Here is a 17917-nt window from a genome sequence, read left to right as displayed (position 1 = left end):
CTCTGTTTTGGAAAATTATTAGTCAATATTCCCATCCCATTGTATGTCTATCTCCTCTCTTTCTAGGATTCCTATTATACCTGATAGACCTTTCCACTGTCTATCAGAAATATATTAGTCTCTCACGCTGTCTTCTCTACTTTGTTTTTTTTCTGTCAGCACTAGATAATTTGTTGGTTTTTTGGACAATTCAGTTTCATTAGCTTGTCCAAAATAGCATATCTATTTTGGTGAATGAAATACTGAATTATGGGTACAAAATTGTAGAAATTTTAGATAAGACCTTTCTCCAAAGAAGGTTGTTTCCTTTTAGCAGCAGCATAGCAGTAACTCATTTTCCTGAGGGCTGGTCTGTTTTAGTTTTGCCTTCAATCTTAAGGAGTGGTCATGATGGGGTCACAATGGACAACTCACGGTGTAATAAGGCCTCTCTAACTTGGCAGGATTTGAACTTCCATTTTTGCCTCTCTGGCATTAGATAGATACTGAAATGTCTGTTCAGATCTTTAGCTTCTCAGCTACTGTTTTCTGCTGGGTTTCTTCTCTTGCTTATGTGTACCTCTGAAGTCAGTCAACGACTTTAGAGGGATCTGACTGCAGACTTGAGGTTAGATTCTATGTGGTTCTCTCCTCTCCTGGACTTAAGCTTCAACTGCTTTGGTGGTCCCAAACTTCCACCTTTCTTCCTTAGCCCAGTGAGACTGTCACTTTTTATTTGGGATCATTTTCCCTATGCCACAAACTAGGAAATGCCTCCAGGGAAAGAAGCCAGGATGACTGGTGAGCTCACACTACATGCTTCCCTTGTCAAAGATCAAAACGTCTCAACAATTTTCTGTGTTGGTTGCCTCTTCAACAATGGAATGGCTGCTGAGAAGCACAAAAATGTGATTATGCATACACTAGAAATTCAGGTGATTACATTAAAAAATTTGAGGAATGACTTGTCAAGGACTAGACGCCATGGCTCCTAACTCCAATTTATTTCACCTGACTTAATCAGTCACACAACTTTGGTGGGAGCACCAAGGTTTCCTGACTTCCAGTAAGGTAATCTTTCTACAATCATGTTCACGTTAGGAAAGGCAGAAAAACACCACCAGTGTTCAGCAAACTAAGGCCAAGGGGTCAAATCTAGCACGATGCCAGTGTTTGCATGGCTTGGGGCCTACGAATATTTTTTTACATTTTTTAAATGATTGCAAAAAGCAAAACAGAAGAATCCTTTGTGACATACAAAAATTATATGAAACTCAAATTTTAGTGGCCATAAAGTTTTACTGGAGCATAGTCACTTATTTATTTATCACTCGACACGTTCATGCTATAATGGCAGAGCTGAGCAGCTGTGATAGACCACATATGGTACTCTCATCACTTCACACTGCTTTTTGGTGCGTCACAAATTATAGAGATGAGGTTACAACCTGGCAGCGTCATAGGTGTCACGATTATTGCTGCACAGCAACATTTTACTTACTTTTACTACCAGTGCATACTCATCAAGTCAAAGCAAGAAAAGTGGACTTTGAATGTTGTGTTTTGTAAGACACAATAAAGTGTTGATTATTTTATTATTTAATTGGGTGCTAAGGCATTGCAGTCATTATGTAGCTGTGCTGAAAAAACACAACATATACTGATGTTATCAGATGGAGCACTCACCACAGCATTCCCAATTCATAGTAAAGCAATGGTGAGGGAGATTTTTAAAAAATTAAAACGAAATCTCATCACAGCAGAATTTCTTCACAAAAATGAAAATGAGTCCGCAACTCAAGTTTCCAAGTGGCCCATTTTTTAGCCAAGTTAAGTCATTTATCAATGGTGGGTTAATTAAATTGTGTCCGATTGGAAAAGCTGAAGAATTATGTATGTCTTGAGACAATAAACTTTTAAAGGCCATCAGCCTTTCTGTAAAAAGGGTGTAAAAAAGAGTTGAGGACATTGTGAGCAAAATTAGTAAACAATTAAAAAACAAGACAAATGGTTCTGAGTGGTGTTCCCTGCCTCTTGATGACAGGTGTTAGCAATACTTGTTATTTGGGGAGCCAATCCTGATTTGAAGTGACTGAAAAGTTACTCTCTATAAATAATCTATGTGGAACCAACTACAGGCAAGAATATTCTCAAAGCAGCTGAGAAAAACTATTTTAGTACAACCTGCAGTGGAATCTGCTAAAATATGTCACAACTGATGATGGTAAAGTAGAAAAATACTTAGTTGGACTATTTTACAAAATCTCAGAAAATGTAGGATGTTTGAAGTCTGGTGCAGTTTTTTTGTGGAAAAATATCTTAATCAGGTATTACTGAACCAGAAGCATCAAGGATCAACTTCATTTGCTCTCATGAACTTAACCACTGTCAGTTTCATGAGTGTTTGTTAGTAATAAAAGCTGTATATCCTCATTTGGCCAACCATACAGGACTTTTGATGGCTTAGTAGTGACAGCTTTATTGCAATTTATTTGCATTCAGGGCTGATATTGAATTTTTTCTAAACAAGAAGAACCACCCTCAATCACTATTACCAAACACAGAAGAGTTTTAGAAATTAGATTTTGCAGCAAATCTAGTAATTTCTCACCCTTTTAATTTCAGGTAGCCTCCATTCTACAAAATAGAATGAAAGCTCCCCTGAATGTTTTAAAATAAATTCAGCCTAAAATTATAAGGCAAAAAATATATATATGAGAAACTTTTATTGTGGTAAGTCATTCTGACAACTAATACTGTCTGAATTAAAGAAGTTGTTTAATTTTTTACTTTTTGAGATGGGGTCTTGCTCTACTGCCCAGGCCAGAGTGCAGTGGTGTAATCAGGCTCACTGCAGCCTACTGGCTCAAGACATTCTCCTGCCTCAGCCTCCCAAGTAGTTGGGACTATAGGCACATGCCACCACACCTGGCTAATTTAATTTGCTGTAAAGACAAGTCTCACTATGTTGCCCAGGCAGGTCTCAAACTCCTGAGCTCAAGTGATCGTCCTGCCTCAGCCTCCCAAAGTGCTGGGATTAAAGGTGCGAGCCACCACACCCGGTCAGCAAACTGCTTTATATATATAACCCGTGCTGTCAAGTTAAAACAAGTCAGATCTTCATTCCCACACAATTTTGCAGCAGACACATTTTTCAAACTCAAACTAGCATTCTTCAAACCTTGACTCAAGTGCAAAAAAATTTCCATATATCAAAATCCATTTAACTGTGCAGCTGAGGAGCTTCCACCTAACTCTCTATTGGAAGTGATTAATCTGCAATGTAATGACATGCTAAAAGACAAATATCAGGAGAATTCCATAAATGCTTTCCAAGTGATGAATATGCAGTTTGTTCCTATCTGTGTAAAAAGACATCTTCTAACATGAAATAAATAGAATCTCACTACAGATCAGCATCAAGAGATGACCACTTGCAATCAATTTTGATGACAGAGAACATTAACTTTGAATCTTAATTAAGCAAAATGTTTATCCTCTCCCAAAAGAATTCTGTCCTTTACTCAACCACTATATTTCACATTTTGTATCAGTGTAAAAATTTTTCCATTGCAGGTTTGTCTTTCCAATGCACATATCCAAGGGATGTGATATATACGTGTCTGTGTGTTGTGTGTATACTAAATTTTTCACTAACCTTCTGCTACTTTCCCCAGCAAGTTCTTACTTATCTAAAACAGAAAGGATGGCAAGAAAAAAGCACTAATTCCAACACCTATGCATGGTGTCTCATAAATTTTTTTTTTTTTGAGACAGAGTCTCACGCTGTCGCCCAGGCTGGAGTATAATGGCATGATTTTGGCTCACTGAAACCTCCACCTCCTGGTTTCAGGTGAATCTCCTACCTCGACCTACTGGGTAGGTGGGATTACAGGTGTGTGCCAACATGCCCAGATAATTTTTTGTATTTTTAGTAGAGATGGGGTTTTGGCTTGTGCCCAGGCTGGTCTTGAACTCCTGACCTCAAGTGATCTGCCCACCTTGGCCTCAAAAAATCTTAGTAATCTTCACTGACCACTGGTATTCTAACTCTCACTCAACCCCCACCCCTAAGATTACATACTAATTAATGGCAGTTAAATCTAGACATCCTAATTTTTTCCTAGCATTTTCGCCATATTTAGCACAAAAGCTTGCTTTTAAGTAACAAAAAGGCAGAAAAATAAAAATTCTACCATTGGCTAAAATGTGGAGTTTTTTTTTTTTTTTTTTTTTGAGATGGAGTCTCGCTCTGTTGCCCAGGCTGGAGTGCAGTGGCGCAATCTTGGCTCACTGCAAGCTCTGCCTCCCGGGTTCACACCATTCTCCTTCCTCAGCCTCCCAAGTAGCTGGGACTATAGGTGCACGCTACCATGCCTGGCTAATTTTTTTGTATTTTAAGTAGAGACGGGGTTTCACTGTGTTAGCCAGGATGGTCTCGATCTCCTGACCTCCTGATCTGTCTGCCTCGGCCTCCCAAAGTGCTGGGATTACAGGCGTGAGCCACTGCACCTGGCCCCCTTTGTTTTTTCATTCTTTCTCTCTCGCTTTCCTTCTCCCTCTCCCACTCTGTCTTCCTTTCCTCCTCGTCTTTCTCTATGCACACAACACACACATGGTTTTAAGTGAAAAAAAATTAGGCAGCTGCCATACTTCCCTCTCATTTTAGGCCTGCCTGTTAAGAATAATTAATGTGGGCCTGGCGCGGTGGCTCACACCTGTAATCCCAGCATTTCGGCAGGCTGACGTGGGCAGATCATGAGGTCAGGAGTTCAAGACCAGCCTGACCAACATGGTGAAACCCCTTCTCTACTAAAAATACAAAAATAAGCCAGGTGCGGTGGCGGGCACCTGTAATCCCAGCTACTCGGAAGGCTGAGGCAGAAGAATCACTTGAACCTGGGAGGCAAAGGTTGCAGTGAGCTGAGATGGTGCCACTGCACTCTAGCCTGGGTGACAGTGAGACTCCGCCTCAAAACAAAAGAATAACTAACGTGGATTCAGAGCCCAAAATGGCCTTTAGCAGCTCTGTATAATACCACAAATTGTCTGTAACATTGTGTATATATAAAAATATTTTTCTGAGAAGGCCCATGGCTTTCATGAATTCACAAAGCGTAAGTTAAAAATCAGTTCAGGTGGCCGGGCGCGGTGGCTCACGCCTGTAATCCCAGCACTTTGGGAGGCCGAGGCGGGCGGATCCCGAGGTCAGGAGATCGAGACCATCCTGGCTAACACGGTGAAACTCCGTCTCTACTAAAAAAAAAAAAAAAATGCAAAAAATTAGCCGGGCGAGGCGGCGGGCGCCTGTAGTCCCAGCTACTCGGGAGGCTGAGGCAGGAGAATGGCGTGAACCTGGGAGGCGGAGCTTGCAGTGAGCCGAGATCGCGCCACTGCACTCCAGCCTGGGCGACTAAGCGAGACTCTGTCTCAAAAAAAAAAAAAAAAAAAATCAGTTCAGGTACACTGGTAAACAAATACCAAATATAATGAGAAAAGAGTGAAGAAGAAAAGTGACAGATATAGGTGAGGGCTAGACATTTCAGGAATAAAGGACTTTTTTTTTTTTTTTAACTGCATTGACATCTGCTTTGATAGTACAAAAGCAAGGATGGGTAAAACTGTTAGTGTCTCAATACACACCAAGTCAGTGGCACCAAACCCCACTGGTAGTCACTGTGTTGTTCATTGCAACACACAAAAGTGAAACATGAAAAAGGCAGTTTCATGTATGCCCTTCGGTAAAGCAGTAAAAATGATCAACTTGATTAAACTTCGATCTTTGAATACACCTATTTAACAATCTACATGATAAAAGGGAAATGCCCACAAAGCACTCCCACTGCATCCCAAAGTACAATGGTTGTCGCAAAGGAAAGCACTCCTATGACTGTTTTAGTTCCAAGCTGACCTAGACACTTTTTTTCACTAAACACTTTTACTGGAAAGTATAACTGACAAACTATGGTTATTCAGACTTAGATATTCAACAGATATGCGTGAAAATGAACAAAGTGACCCTGTCATTTCAAGGAAAACAACTGACAGTACTCGTTGCCAACAGTAAAATTCAAGCTTTCAAGTTATAAACCAAAATTCTAGAAATCAGCACCATGAATCTGACAGCCTCCCCGTAGTTAAGGACTCTTCTGATGAGATCTTGTAACATCAACAAATGTCATTTCTGTATACTGTATTACATAACAAGCTGTTTCAACATCTGGACATCTGCATAACTCAGCTGAATCAGTATTATCCAAATGAACAATGCATATTATAAAGTCATGTGTAAGATCCATTTAAAGTACAAGAAAGATCAATGGATTTTAATGTAAGAGAACAAAAAAAATTCATGGATATAATTTCAGATTCCACATCTCTTTTAAAAATAACCTTTAAAAAACCACCACTTGCTGATTGTTGGTAAAAACATCAGAGAATACCCACAATCATATAAAAGAGCTATTAAACTACTACTCCTTTTTCTAACTATGTATCTGTAGGAATACAGATTTTCTTCATATTCAACTAAAACAAGGTATCAAAAGACTGAAACAAAACAGAGATGTGAATTCAGCTGTCTTCTGTTTAAAAGACTAAATTAGATTTGTGTAAAATGGCACTCTTCTCACATTTTTGCTTTAGAAAAGTTATCTTCAAAAAAAACATTTATGCTAAAATGTAATAAGTTGCTACTTAAAGAACAGATATTTATTTATTTAGAGACAGAGTCTCGCTCTGTCGCCCAGGCTGGAGTGCAGTGGCGCAATCTCAGCTCACTGCCACCTCTGCCCCCTGGGTTCAAGCACTTCTTGTGCCTCAGTCTCCCAAGCAGCTGGGATTACAGGCATGTGACACCATGCCCAACTAACTTTTTTATATTTTTAGAAGGGATGGGATTTCACCATGTTGCCCAGGCTGGTCTTGAACTCCTGGCCTCAAGCAATTCTACCCGCTTCTGCCTCCCGAAAAGTGCTGGGATTACACGTGTGAGCTACCACACCCAGCCAAGAACAGAAAGTTTTAAATTCTCAGTTTTAACTTCTAATGCAACATTGTTAAATACCTCACATAAATAAAAGCTCGTTTTCAATTCTTTATACATATGGAGAATTTGAGAGTAAGGGGGTCTCAAGACTCAAAGTTTAAGAAACATTGCCCTATAGTTCTTGGCCAAAAGCAAGCACACAAGAGCACAAAATCACTTTTCACCATTTTAACCTACCTAGAAATACCTGTCCCTCTCAGCACCAACACTGATATGTCAAACCAGATTATAAACGCTGAATAACGGGAATAGTAACGAAACTGTTATACATACTTACATACTAGAATGATGGTCATATGCAATAAACAGAAAGTGCAGGAAACAGTATCTGTCACATACTTACAAGAAAGCCTTCTCGAAATTAGTATAGGGAAGTTCCAGGACTCAGTGGCACAAAGAGCTCTCTGTTACATATTTCCTAGCTCAGGTTTGTACTAAGCAATAACGACGGCTAACATTTTCTGACCTTTAATGTGTCAAGAATTGTTTGAAGGCACTATCATATATGCAGAAGAAACTGGGGCAGGGCTGAAATACACCTAGAATCTGTGTCCTTAATCATTATATAAGATGGCATCCCAATGTATCAGTATTTACTAATATTTCTTGAGTAAACACTTAACTGAGTAAACATGATAATCCTGATTATCATTCAGGATTCACATAATTCTAGTAGTTGGGGGTCCGAAATTCACAAAAGCGATTCCTGTCATCTAAAATTAGACCTTACTCTTTCTCACTGACAGGTTTGCAAGTTTCTCCCCCTCAGAGGCGCGATGGCTCATGCCAGTAATCCTAGCACTTTGGAAGGCCAAGGTGGGTGAATCATCAGGTCAGAGTTCAAGACCAGCCTGGCCAACATAGTGAAATCCCATCTCTACTAAAAATACAAAAAAATGAGCTGGGCCCACTGGTGGCAGGCGCCTGTAATCCCAGCTACTCATGAGGCTGAGGCAGGAGAATCGCTAGAACCCAGGAGGCAGAGGCTGCAGTGAGCCGAGATTGCGCCACTGCACTCCAGCCTGGGCGATGGTGTTGAGACTCTGTCTCGGGGGGGAAAAAAAAAAAAAAAAGTCTGGTCTTTTTGTCTCGCTAGTTTGGCTCAAGTATCGATAGTAATTCAAATAAAAGGCTCGATGCAAACCACATTGAGGAAACATACAAGTACCTATAAAGATTCCTTCTTAATTTACTATTTAAAGTTTTAAAATAAGTGATTACAACTGCTAGATATGACATTAGTGAAAGTTATGTAATATCCGACATCCCTAACCTTTGATATGAAAACTTAGATTTTGATTTCTCCAAATCTTGAGAATGAGAGGTAGGACTAGGGGGAAGGTTAAAATGGCGTTAGACAAATACAGTTACACGTTTACCAAAGGGATACTTCCTGAGAGATGCAGTTAGGTGATTTTGTTGTTGTGCAAACATCATAGAGCGGACTCACACAAACCTAGATGGTATAGTCTATTGCTCTTAGGCTACAAAGCATGATGCACACTATGTTACTGTACTGAATACTGTAGGCTGCTGTAACACAATGAGTGCTTGTGTATCTAAACACAGAAAAGGCACAATATATATACAGTAATAAAGATAAAAATATTTCTTTCTTCCAGAATTAAGCTTTGCTTACTGTTAACATTTTTTACTTTAGAAATTTAAAAATTTTCTTAAACGTTTTGAATTTTACAGTAACGATTAGCTTAAAACAAAAACATATCATACAGCTGTACAATATTTTCTTTATATCCTTATCCTATAAGCCTTTTCCTATTTTTAAAAATATTTTTTACTTTTTAAACGTTTGTTAAAAACTAAGACATATACACACACATTAGCCTAGGCCTACAGAGTCAGGATCATCAATATTCCACCTCCACATCTTCACTGGAAGGTCTTCAGGGGAAGTAACACACATGGAGCCATCACCTCCCAGGATAACATCGCTTTTTTTCCTGGAACGCCACCTGAAGGACATGCCTGAGGTGGTTTTAAGTTAACTAGTTTTTAAAAATAAGAATACACTCCAGAGCCCAGGGCCCGGTGTGGTGGCTCCCACCTGTAATCCCAACACTTTGGGAGGCGAAGGTGGGCGGATCACCTGAGGTCAGGAGATCAATACCATCCTGGCTAACACGGTGAAACCCTACCTCTACTAAAAATACAAAAAATTAGCCAGGTGTGGTGGCGCACGCCTATAATCCCAGCTTCTCAGGAGGATGAGGCAGGAGAATCGCTTGAACCCGGGAGGCGGAGGTTGTGGTGAGCTGAGATCATGTCATTGCACTCCAGCCTGGGCAACAAGAGCAAAACTCCGTCTCACAAAAAAAAAAAAGTAAATATATAACATAGCTGTTTATTACCGCTATCAAACATTATGTACTCTATATAATTGTGTTATACTTTTTTTTTCTTTTTTTGGAAATGCAGTCTCACTCTTTCACCCAGGCTGGAGAGCAGTGGTGCAATCTTCACTCTTGGCAACCTCCACCTCCCAGATTCAAGCGATTCTCCTGCCTCAGCCTCTGAGTAACTGGGATTACAGGCATATGCATGCCACCAAGCCCAGCTAATTTTTGTATCTTTAGTAGACATGGAGTGTCACCATGTTGGCTAGGCTGGTCTCGAACTCCTGACCTCAAGTGGTTCACCTGCCTTGGCCTCCCAAAGTGCTGGCATTACAGCCATGAGCCACCACGCCTGGCCTGTGTTATACTTTTACACAACTGGCAATGCAACAGGTTTACACCAGCACCACCACAAACATGAGTAATGCGTTGCACTATGACATTATACCTATGATGTCACTAAGTGACAGGAATTTTTCAGTTCCATTCTAATCTTACAGGACCACTATCTTACATGAAGTCCATTGTTGACCACAACATCATTTGATGGAGCATATGACTATACTCAAAGCAAGAAAGTGTTTTGGTCACCTTGCAACTGACCAGATGGGAACTTCTGTTACTTAGGGATATTCTGATTAACATTCTTAGAACAAAATTCCTTTATGGTGAAATATGCTATGTTAAAACCTCCCAATTATGCAAGTGTGGGTATGCATCAAAAACCAAAGGCTATTCCCTCTAGGATATGCACGTATCATTAATATCTCCATTTGTCTTTGCACAGATGCAGGTAAATTTGGCAAGAGAGGGTTCTGAGGCCAGTGATATTCATGAGGGTTACACATACTCTCATAAATCACCGTGCTCTACGTGTATAGTTTAGAGGCAGAATAAAGGACAGCAGCCCCCGCCCTTTTCCCTCCTGTATGACAAGTACCCATCTAGACCAAGGACTGACTTCCTCTATCAAACCAGGAAAAAAATGGCTACCGGTTATTTACACTTGAATAAACCTTGAAATGGCTATTTAAAGCTGCTAGAAGCAGTGGTTGCTGCCTAAGGGTATAAATTTGTATCCAATCACAAATCCTAGAAGACTCGACTGGGAATCCCTATCCACCACACCACTGCTAAACCTAATGACATTTATGAACTATTTCTTCCCCTTGCCTCCCTATATGCCACCAAGATTCCAGAACAACCTTTCAGAAATATATAACAGAATTTTAGTCAGTATTTCTAAATATCTTAACATTCCTTCATACCTGTATTATTTTACCTCTGTTAGAAATGTTTGAAAATGGGGCTGGGTGCCTGTAATCCCAGAACTTTGGGAGGCCAAGGTGGGAGGACTGCTTGAGCCCAGGAGTTTGAGACCAGCCTGGGCAACAAAGTGAGATTCTGTGTCTACCAATTTTTTTTAATTAGTGGTGCATGCCTGTGGTCCCAGCTACTTGTGAGGCTGAGGTAGAAGGATCACTTGAGCCCAGAAGGTTGACGCTGCAGGTGAGCTGTGTTCATGCCACTGCACTCCAACCTGGTGACAGAGCCAGATCCTGCCACCAAAAAAAAAAAACAAAATAAATAAAAAATGCATGGCATTGGAATGTATACTCTTTTAAAAGTAATAAACGTGGAGAGTAAGAAAGAAAAAGACCTACTAGATGCAACTATCTTCCCCATTAATCCTGAATCTTAATATAGTTCTGTCTCTAGACTCAATTTAAATAATGTATAAATTCCAACGAATTTTCATCTTGGATTTAGATATTGACCAGAAAAGCTCCAGGTCTGCCTTCAGATAGCAAAATAAAAACACCCTTGGGCTACTTCTTCAAACTGTCAGTTTCCCTTACTCGCTGAACTAATTCAGAGAAAACAAACACCTAATCTCTGAATCAGTTAAAAAATAAACCATGACCTTTATGTCTCCTCGAGTATCTCATCCAGAAGAATCAACGAGATAAAATATTCCTCGGGTGATCTCCCCCACTCCCCAACGTGCTTTTTCTAACAAGTCTAGCTGTACATCCACACACAACACTTTCCCTACAGAAGTGGAGGTTGTCAGGAACAACTGACACTTCTTTCAAACTGCCTAAATTTAGACTGCTGGTCGGAATTAAACAACTTAATCAGTAAAGTGGCCTTAAACAATCTGGCAGTTCCTCAAAAAGTTAAACATAGGGTTACAATATGACCTAGAAATTTCACTCCCAGCTATATACCCAAGTGAACTGAAAGTATATGCCCACAAAAAAAACTTATACACAAATGTTGACAGCAGCACTACAAGTATTCACAACAGCCAAAAGAAGAAAACAAAATGTCCATCAACTGATGAATGAATTAAAAATATGATATATACATACAATGGAATATTATTCAGTCATAAAAGAATAAAGTACTCATACATACTACAACAAAGATGAATGCTAAAAACATTAAAAGCAACCAGTCACAAAAGACAACATTGTATGATTTCATTTGTATGAAACATCCAGAATAGGCAAACCTAAGAGACAAAAAAAGTAGATTAGTGGGGGCCAGGAGGGAATGGAGAGAAATGGGAAGTGTCTGCTACTGGAAACAGCGTTTTTTGGGGGGGTATTTGTTTATGAAAATGTTATAAAGTTCACTGTGGTGATGGCTGCACAACTCTGTAGTATACTAAAAATCGTATACTCTAAATAGGCAAACTGTATGGTATGTGAATTATATCTGGATAAAGCTGTCATCTTAAAACAGAGGGCTTTAATACGCTTTCATTAATCTATTTCACTTTTCGGCCGGGTGCGGTGGCTCACGCCTGTAATCCCAGCACTTTGGGAGGCCGAGGTAGACAGATCATGAGGTCAGGAGATCGAGACCATTCTGGCTAACACCGTGAAACCCTGTCTCTACTAAAAATACAAAAAATTAACCGGGCGTGGTGGCAGGTGCCTGTAGTTGCAGCTACTAGGGAGGCTGAGGCAGGAGAATGGCCTGAATCCGGGAGGCGGAGCTTGCAGTGAGCCAAGATCGTGCCACTGCACTCCAGCCTGGGCGACAAAGTGAGACTCCGTTTCAAAAAAAAAAAAAAAAATCTATTTCACTTTTCAAATCCATTCATTTATTTTTTTAGCCTTCAAAAGGACACTAAAAGCTGGGTGCAGCAGCTCGCACCTGTAATCCCAACACTTCGGGAAGCCAAGGCTGGAGGATTGCTTGAGCACAGGGGTTCAAGACCAGACTGGGCAACCAACATAGGGAGACGTCGTCTCTACCAAAATAAAAAAAATTAGCCAGGCGAGGTGTCATGTGCCTGTGGTCCCACCCACTAAGGAGGTTGAGGCAGGAGGACTGATTGAGACCAGGAGGTAGAGGCCGCAGTGAGTCATGATCAAGCCACTGCACTCCAGCCTGTCTTGAAAAGGAAAAGTTAAAAGTGTAGCCTGTCAGCCTAACTAAATCTTAAGAGTACTATACATGTTTCACAAGAAAGAAAAGACACTAAAAGATCACAAGCAGTGTCACAAATTCAGACATCTGACAGGTCAAAGTTAAATGAAAAATGAATTTAAAAAACAAAACAGGTACACACATATCCCAAGATTTTCATAAAACTGTAAGTGGGCCAAAAATGTAACACAATCACATTTTGCTATGGAACTTTACACAGTGCTAATATTCTACAACTCATATTGTAATAGTCAAGTTCGGCTTCGTGGTAATATGTTAAAAAACACTTTAACAAAAACTTTTCTATCACACAGCAAATCGCTTTTGGGTATTTCTGAAGACAATTCAATGACAAGGGAAAATGTTCATGATGTAACACTACATGAAAAACTAACTCATAAAGCTATGTAAGAAATATTCTAATGACGTAAAGCACATGAATTTTACAAAGTATACTTTAAACAAAAACATATCAAAATTTCAACAAGTTAGCTCTTGATTGTGGAATTACAGGGGACTTCTTGAAAGAATGCTGTCCTTTCATAATCAGAAAAAAGCAAATTCTAAACAGTTTCATATTATAACATATATGATACATAATAGACATACTATATGAACTAGCACATTCCAGTTTTTAAATACCTGGATCAAGACTGTGGTTGGGAACAGAGCTGGCACTATCTTATTCACCCAGCAGCAGTTTTCCATACTAACCTCCTCCCAAATGCATTAGATTCTACTCATTTCACTTCACTTCCTCCAAAACAAACTTAGCACTTATATTTTGAACGAAGTTCCCCCAGGTGATTCTGCTATACTCTCATTTTCCACCCCTCTTTGAGATCCACTCATCTAAGAAAGAAGCTTTTAGGGGATTTTCCAGAATAGTCTACAAACTAGCTTCAATTTAAATGATCAAAACACTATGATAAGCCACAAGAATGTGGCCAACAGGGTCACTACAGGGGATAAAGTAGAAGTCTTTGGTTTTTAGTTCCAAGCAAAACTTAATCCAAGAAAACATACTGAAAGAATATGCACCATCCAAATAATAAAATCAGTATTTGTTTTCCATTAAATGGCATGTATGTATTAAAATGACCTAAAGGACTCTTTGAAAATATCATATCAAGGTCGGGCATGGTAGCACACTCCTGTAATCCCAGCACTTTGGGAGGCCGAGGTGGGTGGATCACTTGAGGACGGAAGTTCGACACCAGCCAGGCCAGCACAGTGAAACTCTACTAAAAATACAAACTTAGCCGCAGTGTGGTGGCACGCAATTGTAGTCCCAGTTACTGGGGAGGCTGAGGCAGAAGAATCGCTTGGACCTGGCGGGGGTGGAGGTTGCAGTGAGCTGAGATCACCCCACCGCACTCCAGCCTGGCTGACAAGAGCAAAACTCTTGTCTCCAAAAAAAAAAAAAAACTTATCAATAATATGCCCACCTAAAAAAGAAAAACAAAAAGCAACTCATAAAATGTAGTCACCAGAAGTGTGTACAACTGATTGGCGATTTAATATAGTAAAAAAGAAAAAACAATCAGGAATATGTTGTGGGGCTACAATCAGCATTTTAAAATGAGATCAGATCCTGCTGAATGTTCTCCCCAACGCAGAGAAATTCTTGCCAAATTTTTACTTACACATTCATTTGACACTAAAAACACTAACCACAGTTACTCTTGCTAGGCAGTTTTATGAAATATCATGAACTAGAATGTAATATCATTGAAAATCCAGGTGGACAAAATTTTCTTTGAAGATTAAAAGTAATTATTTACTAGAAAATTCAAGTCTGCTCTGGACAAGTCTTTCCATAGGCCTCGATTTGGGAAGGAGGTGAAAAACCTAGAATATTTAAGAATCCCTGGGTAGCACTGTCAAACTAAATATGCTTCTGTAGGATGAAGAAGTACTGAAACCTACTGATAGAATGTGTGCTGAACACAGGACAGAGAGAAGGCTGAAAAAGCCTGAAAGTCACTTGTTTAGACTCGGAGCTCCTTGAGTGAAGAGACTGTGTCTTGTCTTAGGATTGCTGGTGCCTGGCAAGGAGGAGGTCAACATGTTAACGCTTGCTAAATTGAGAGAAATGTGTCTGGACTACAATTCTTACCCCCGCCCCCCAAAAAGGAAAAAAGATTGTACAAAACCAAATATTTAATTTGAATTCACAAAAACAAATGGAATCACTTAGACTATTTCTCCCCCAATGTCTTTTCCAGTAACCTTGCACAACCCACTCGTGAAGTTTAAGTACCTGTAATCATAAAAAGGTGCATCTAATTTAAAAGGATACAAACATTTTAAAACATAAATCTGTTTTATGCCTATAAAATAGATGGAAAATGAAATAAAATATAAAGAAGTTGAGATACAAACATATTTTTAAAATATTTAAATTTACACAAAGTTTAAAATATATAAAATTGGGTCCGGCGCGATGGCTCACGCCGGTAATCCCAGCACTTTGGGAGGCTGAGGCGGGTGGATCACGAGGTCAAGAGTTCAAGACCAGCCTGGCCAAGATGGTGAAACCTCTGTCTCTACAAAAATACAAAAAAAAGTTAGCCGGGCATGATGGCGGAGTGCCTGTAATCCCAGCTACTCGGGAGGCTGAGGCGGAAGAATCGCTCGAACCCGGGAGGCGGAGGTTGCAGTGAGCCGAGACCGTGCCATTGAGACCGTGCCATTGCACTCCAGCCTGGGAGACACAGTGAGACTCCGTCGGGGGGGGGGGGGGGGGAAGAGTAGGCCTCTACTTTCCCAAATGTAAACAAGACATATACATTTTTTAATTAACTGTATTTCTCTCATAGAACAGTTACAAAATACAATTTTTCTTCAAAGCAAATTTCTCAAAGACCCAGCAAGACGTTCACATCTGAAACAAAGTCTTAGGTAGTGAACACTGACTGCAGGCACCAGGGGGCCTCCCAGGAATAACTTGATAGTAAAGGAAAAGGTAAATAAGAGTTCCTGGTAAAACTTTTGCTTCCTATTCAGTCTTAAGACTGCTGGATGGCTTTCACTTCTGGAGCAAATATACAGTATTTAGTTACAGAACGGCTACACACAGAACTTGGGTTTTAGATACCGACACATTCGTTGAAAAAAACGAGTTACCCCTCCCCCATTAAAATATTCTTTGATGATTTTCCAAATATAAGTACATGTTGCTTTACTGTAGCAAACAATTATCTTAAGGTAATTTGAAAGCAAACAGTACATATGCAATCCTTCGATGGCGGCTAACAAAGAGGCCTCTGAATTGTTTAAAAGGGATTAATGGCTTTTCTACACACTCACAAAACAATTAGTGATGACGAAAATTTTAGGGTAGAAGGACTGTTTGGCATTTAACTTTGAATAATATCCTGCAATGAATCAATACATTTAACTCCTGGCTAGTCCAACTCTTCGCTTTCCCTCCCCCTTGCCTTCCCACCAACATAAAACTATTCGATAAGAACACCAGGGCCCGGAAAGTTCAAATGCTGCGTAGACTTGAAAATACCTTTCGAACACAAGACAGGCTTTAAAAATAGATCTTCACTAAGTTGTGCAGAAATTAAGCTCTGCTCAAATCAAACGCAAAAGCCAACATCTACATACATCACATTTCTTACGTGCATCTTCAACCTGATCAAATATTTTGTCTTACAATTTTTTTAGGCCGAATAACAAATGGTAGATAAATTCCCGCTAATTTTATCCTCTCTAAGAAGAATCCATTCTATGGCATCGTGTAAAAATGCAGAGCAGACGAAGCATTCCTGTTACGGACAGGTTTTCATATATATACATAAAATTCACTCGCGGAACGACAATCGGAGGCAGCCAAGGGCAATGCACAAAGAGAACAGAGAAGAAACACTGATTCCACGGACACACAAAGCCCGGTGGCAGGCATCCTCTCCCCCTTCTCGGAGGGGTCACCGGAGGCGAGCACGACGGCGCGCGGAGCCCGGCGGCCTTTCCGAAAGGCTGTCTCCCGCAGACCCGCTCCGCACAGCTGCCGGCCGGCGGGCCTGGCCACCAAGGGTCCGCGGGGACGGCCCCCTCTCCCCCGATTTCCCCTGACCGCGCTCCCGGAGGCCGCTCCTCGGCGCCCAGCAGCCTCCTCGCCCCCTCCTCGGTTGGTCTGCCGCGCCGCGCTCCCAGAGACAGCCTCGGGGCGGGAAAGAGGTCCCCTCGCGTTTCGGCGGCGGAGGTGGACGCAGGGGTCGGCGGCGGCGCCCGACCTCCCTCCGTCCCGCGGCCTGGCGCGCACTCACCCTCCAGCAGCCGGGTGATGAGGCTGTCCACGTTCAGCTCCCCGTCCGCCATCTTGTCGGCACAGACTCTCCTTCCCGGCAGTGGGAACAAGGGCTTCTCGGCGGCGGAGGCTGCGGCGACGGCTCGGCGTTCTCTCACCTACAAGTCACGCGGCGTTTCGACCCCGACTCCAACTCCCCCTTTTCCCGGGCCCTCCCCCCACCCCCTCCCCGCTGGGTAGCGAGAGCGCGCGCACACTCGGAGGCACCCACGGAAAATAAATAAATAAACAAGAGGGGCCCCCACAAACAGGGCCGCGTCAGACCAAGGCCGCCACCTCCTCGTCCTCGGCACCGCCCAGCTCCGCAAAGCTCACCAGCGCCGCCGACGGCCCCACCCGCAGCGCCACTCACTCCGCACGTCCCTTGCGCGCCGCCGCGTCACGCAGCTCTCCGCGCAGGCGCGCGGCGCGCTCCCCGCCGAGGTTCCCCTCGACGCCTGGGCCTCCGCGCAGCCGCACTGGAGCGGCTTCTGCCGCCGCCGTCTTCGCGCAGGTGCGTCGCTCTCTCTCCCCACGTCCACGGTGCCGAGTTTCGCCGCCGCGGCGCAGGCGCCAAGGAGGTTCCCAGCTTTGCCGCTCGGAGGAAGCCCCGGTTACGCAGAGCGGGCTGGGGCAGGGCTCACTTTCCTCCTCCTCTGCTTCACTGGCGTTTTCCAGACGTGGTGGTTGCACCCTTTTGGCCTCGCTTTCCTTTTCATAACTTCATACCTTAGATCTGCAAGCAGTTCCTCGTGTTTTTTCCTAGCCGGGAAACGCGAACTGCAGCGTTTG

At 41.9% G+C, this 17917-nt stretch overlaps 1 protein-coding gene across 2 annotated transcripts in view; it reads right to left on the bottom strand.

Moving 5' to 3' along the window:
• Positions 1-17576, bottom strand: part of PPP1CB (protein phosphatase 1 catalytic subunit beta) — a 52195-nt gene extending 34619 nt beyond the window's left edge. Inside the window, exons 1-2 of one of the 2 annotated variants that reach the window (XM_009183915.3) lie at positions 17462-17576; positions 17106-17244 (exon numbers count right to left, since the gene is read on the bottom strand). In XM_009183915.3, the coding sequence (XP_009182179.1) occupies positions 17106-17157 (52 nt within the window). In that variant the 5' untranslated portion in view covers positions 17158-17244; positions 17462-17576. The remainder of the gene's footprint in view (positions 1-17105; positions 17245-17461) is intronic. The other variant, XM_003908455.4, reaches the window with a different exon arrangement.
• Positions 17577-17917: the final 341 nt, after the last annotated feature.

The sequence above is a fragment of the Papio anubis genome, chromosome 14 (assembly GCF_008728515.1).
Source record: "Papio anubis isolate 15944 chromosome 14, Panubis1.0, whole genome shotgun sequence".
Lineage (NCBI taxonomy): Eukaryota > Metazoa > Chordata > Mammalia > Primates > Cercopithecidae > Papio > Papio anubis.
This window is presented reverse-complemented; position numbering and strand designations above follow the sequence as displayed.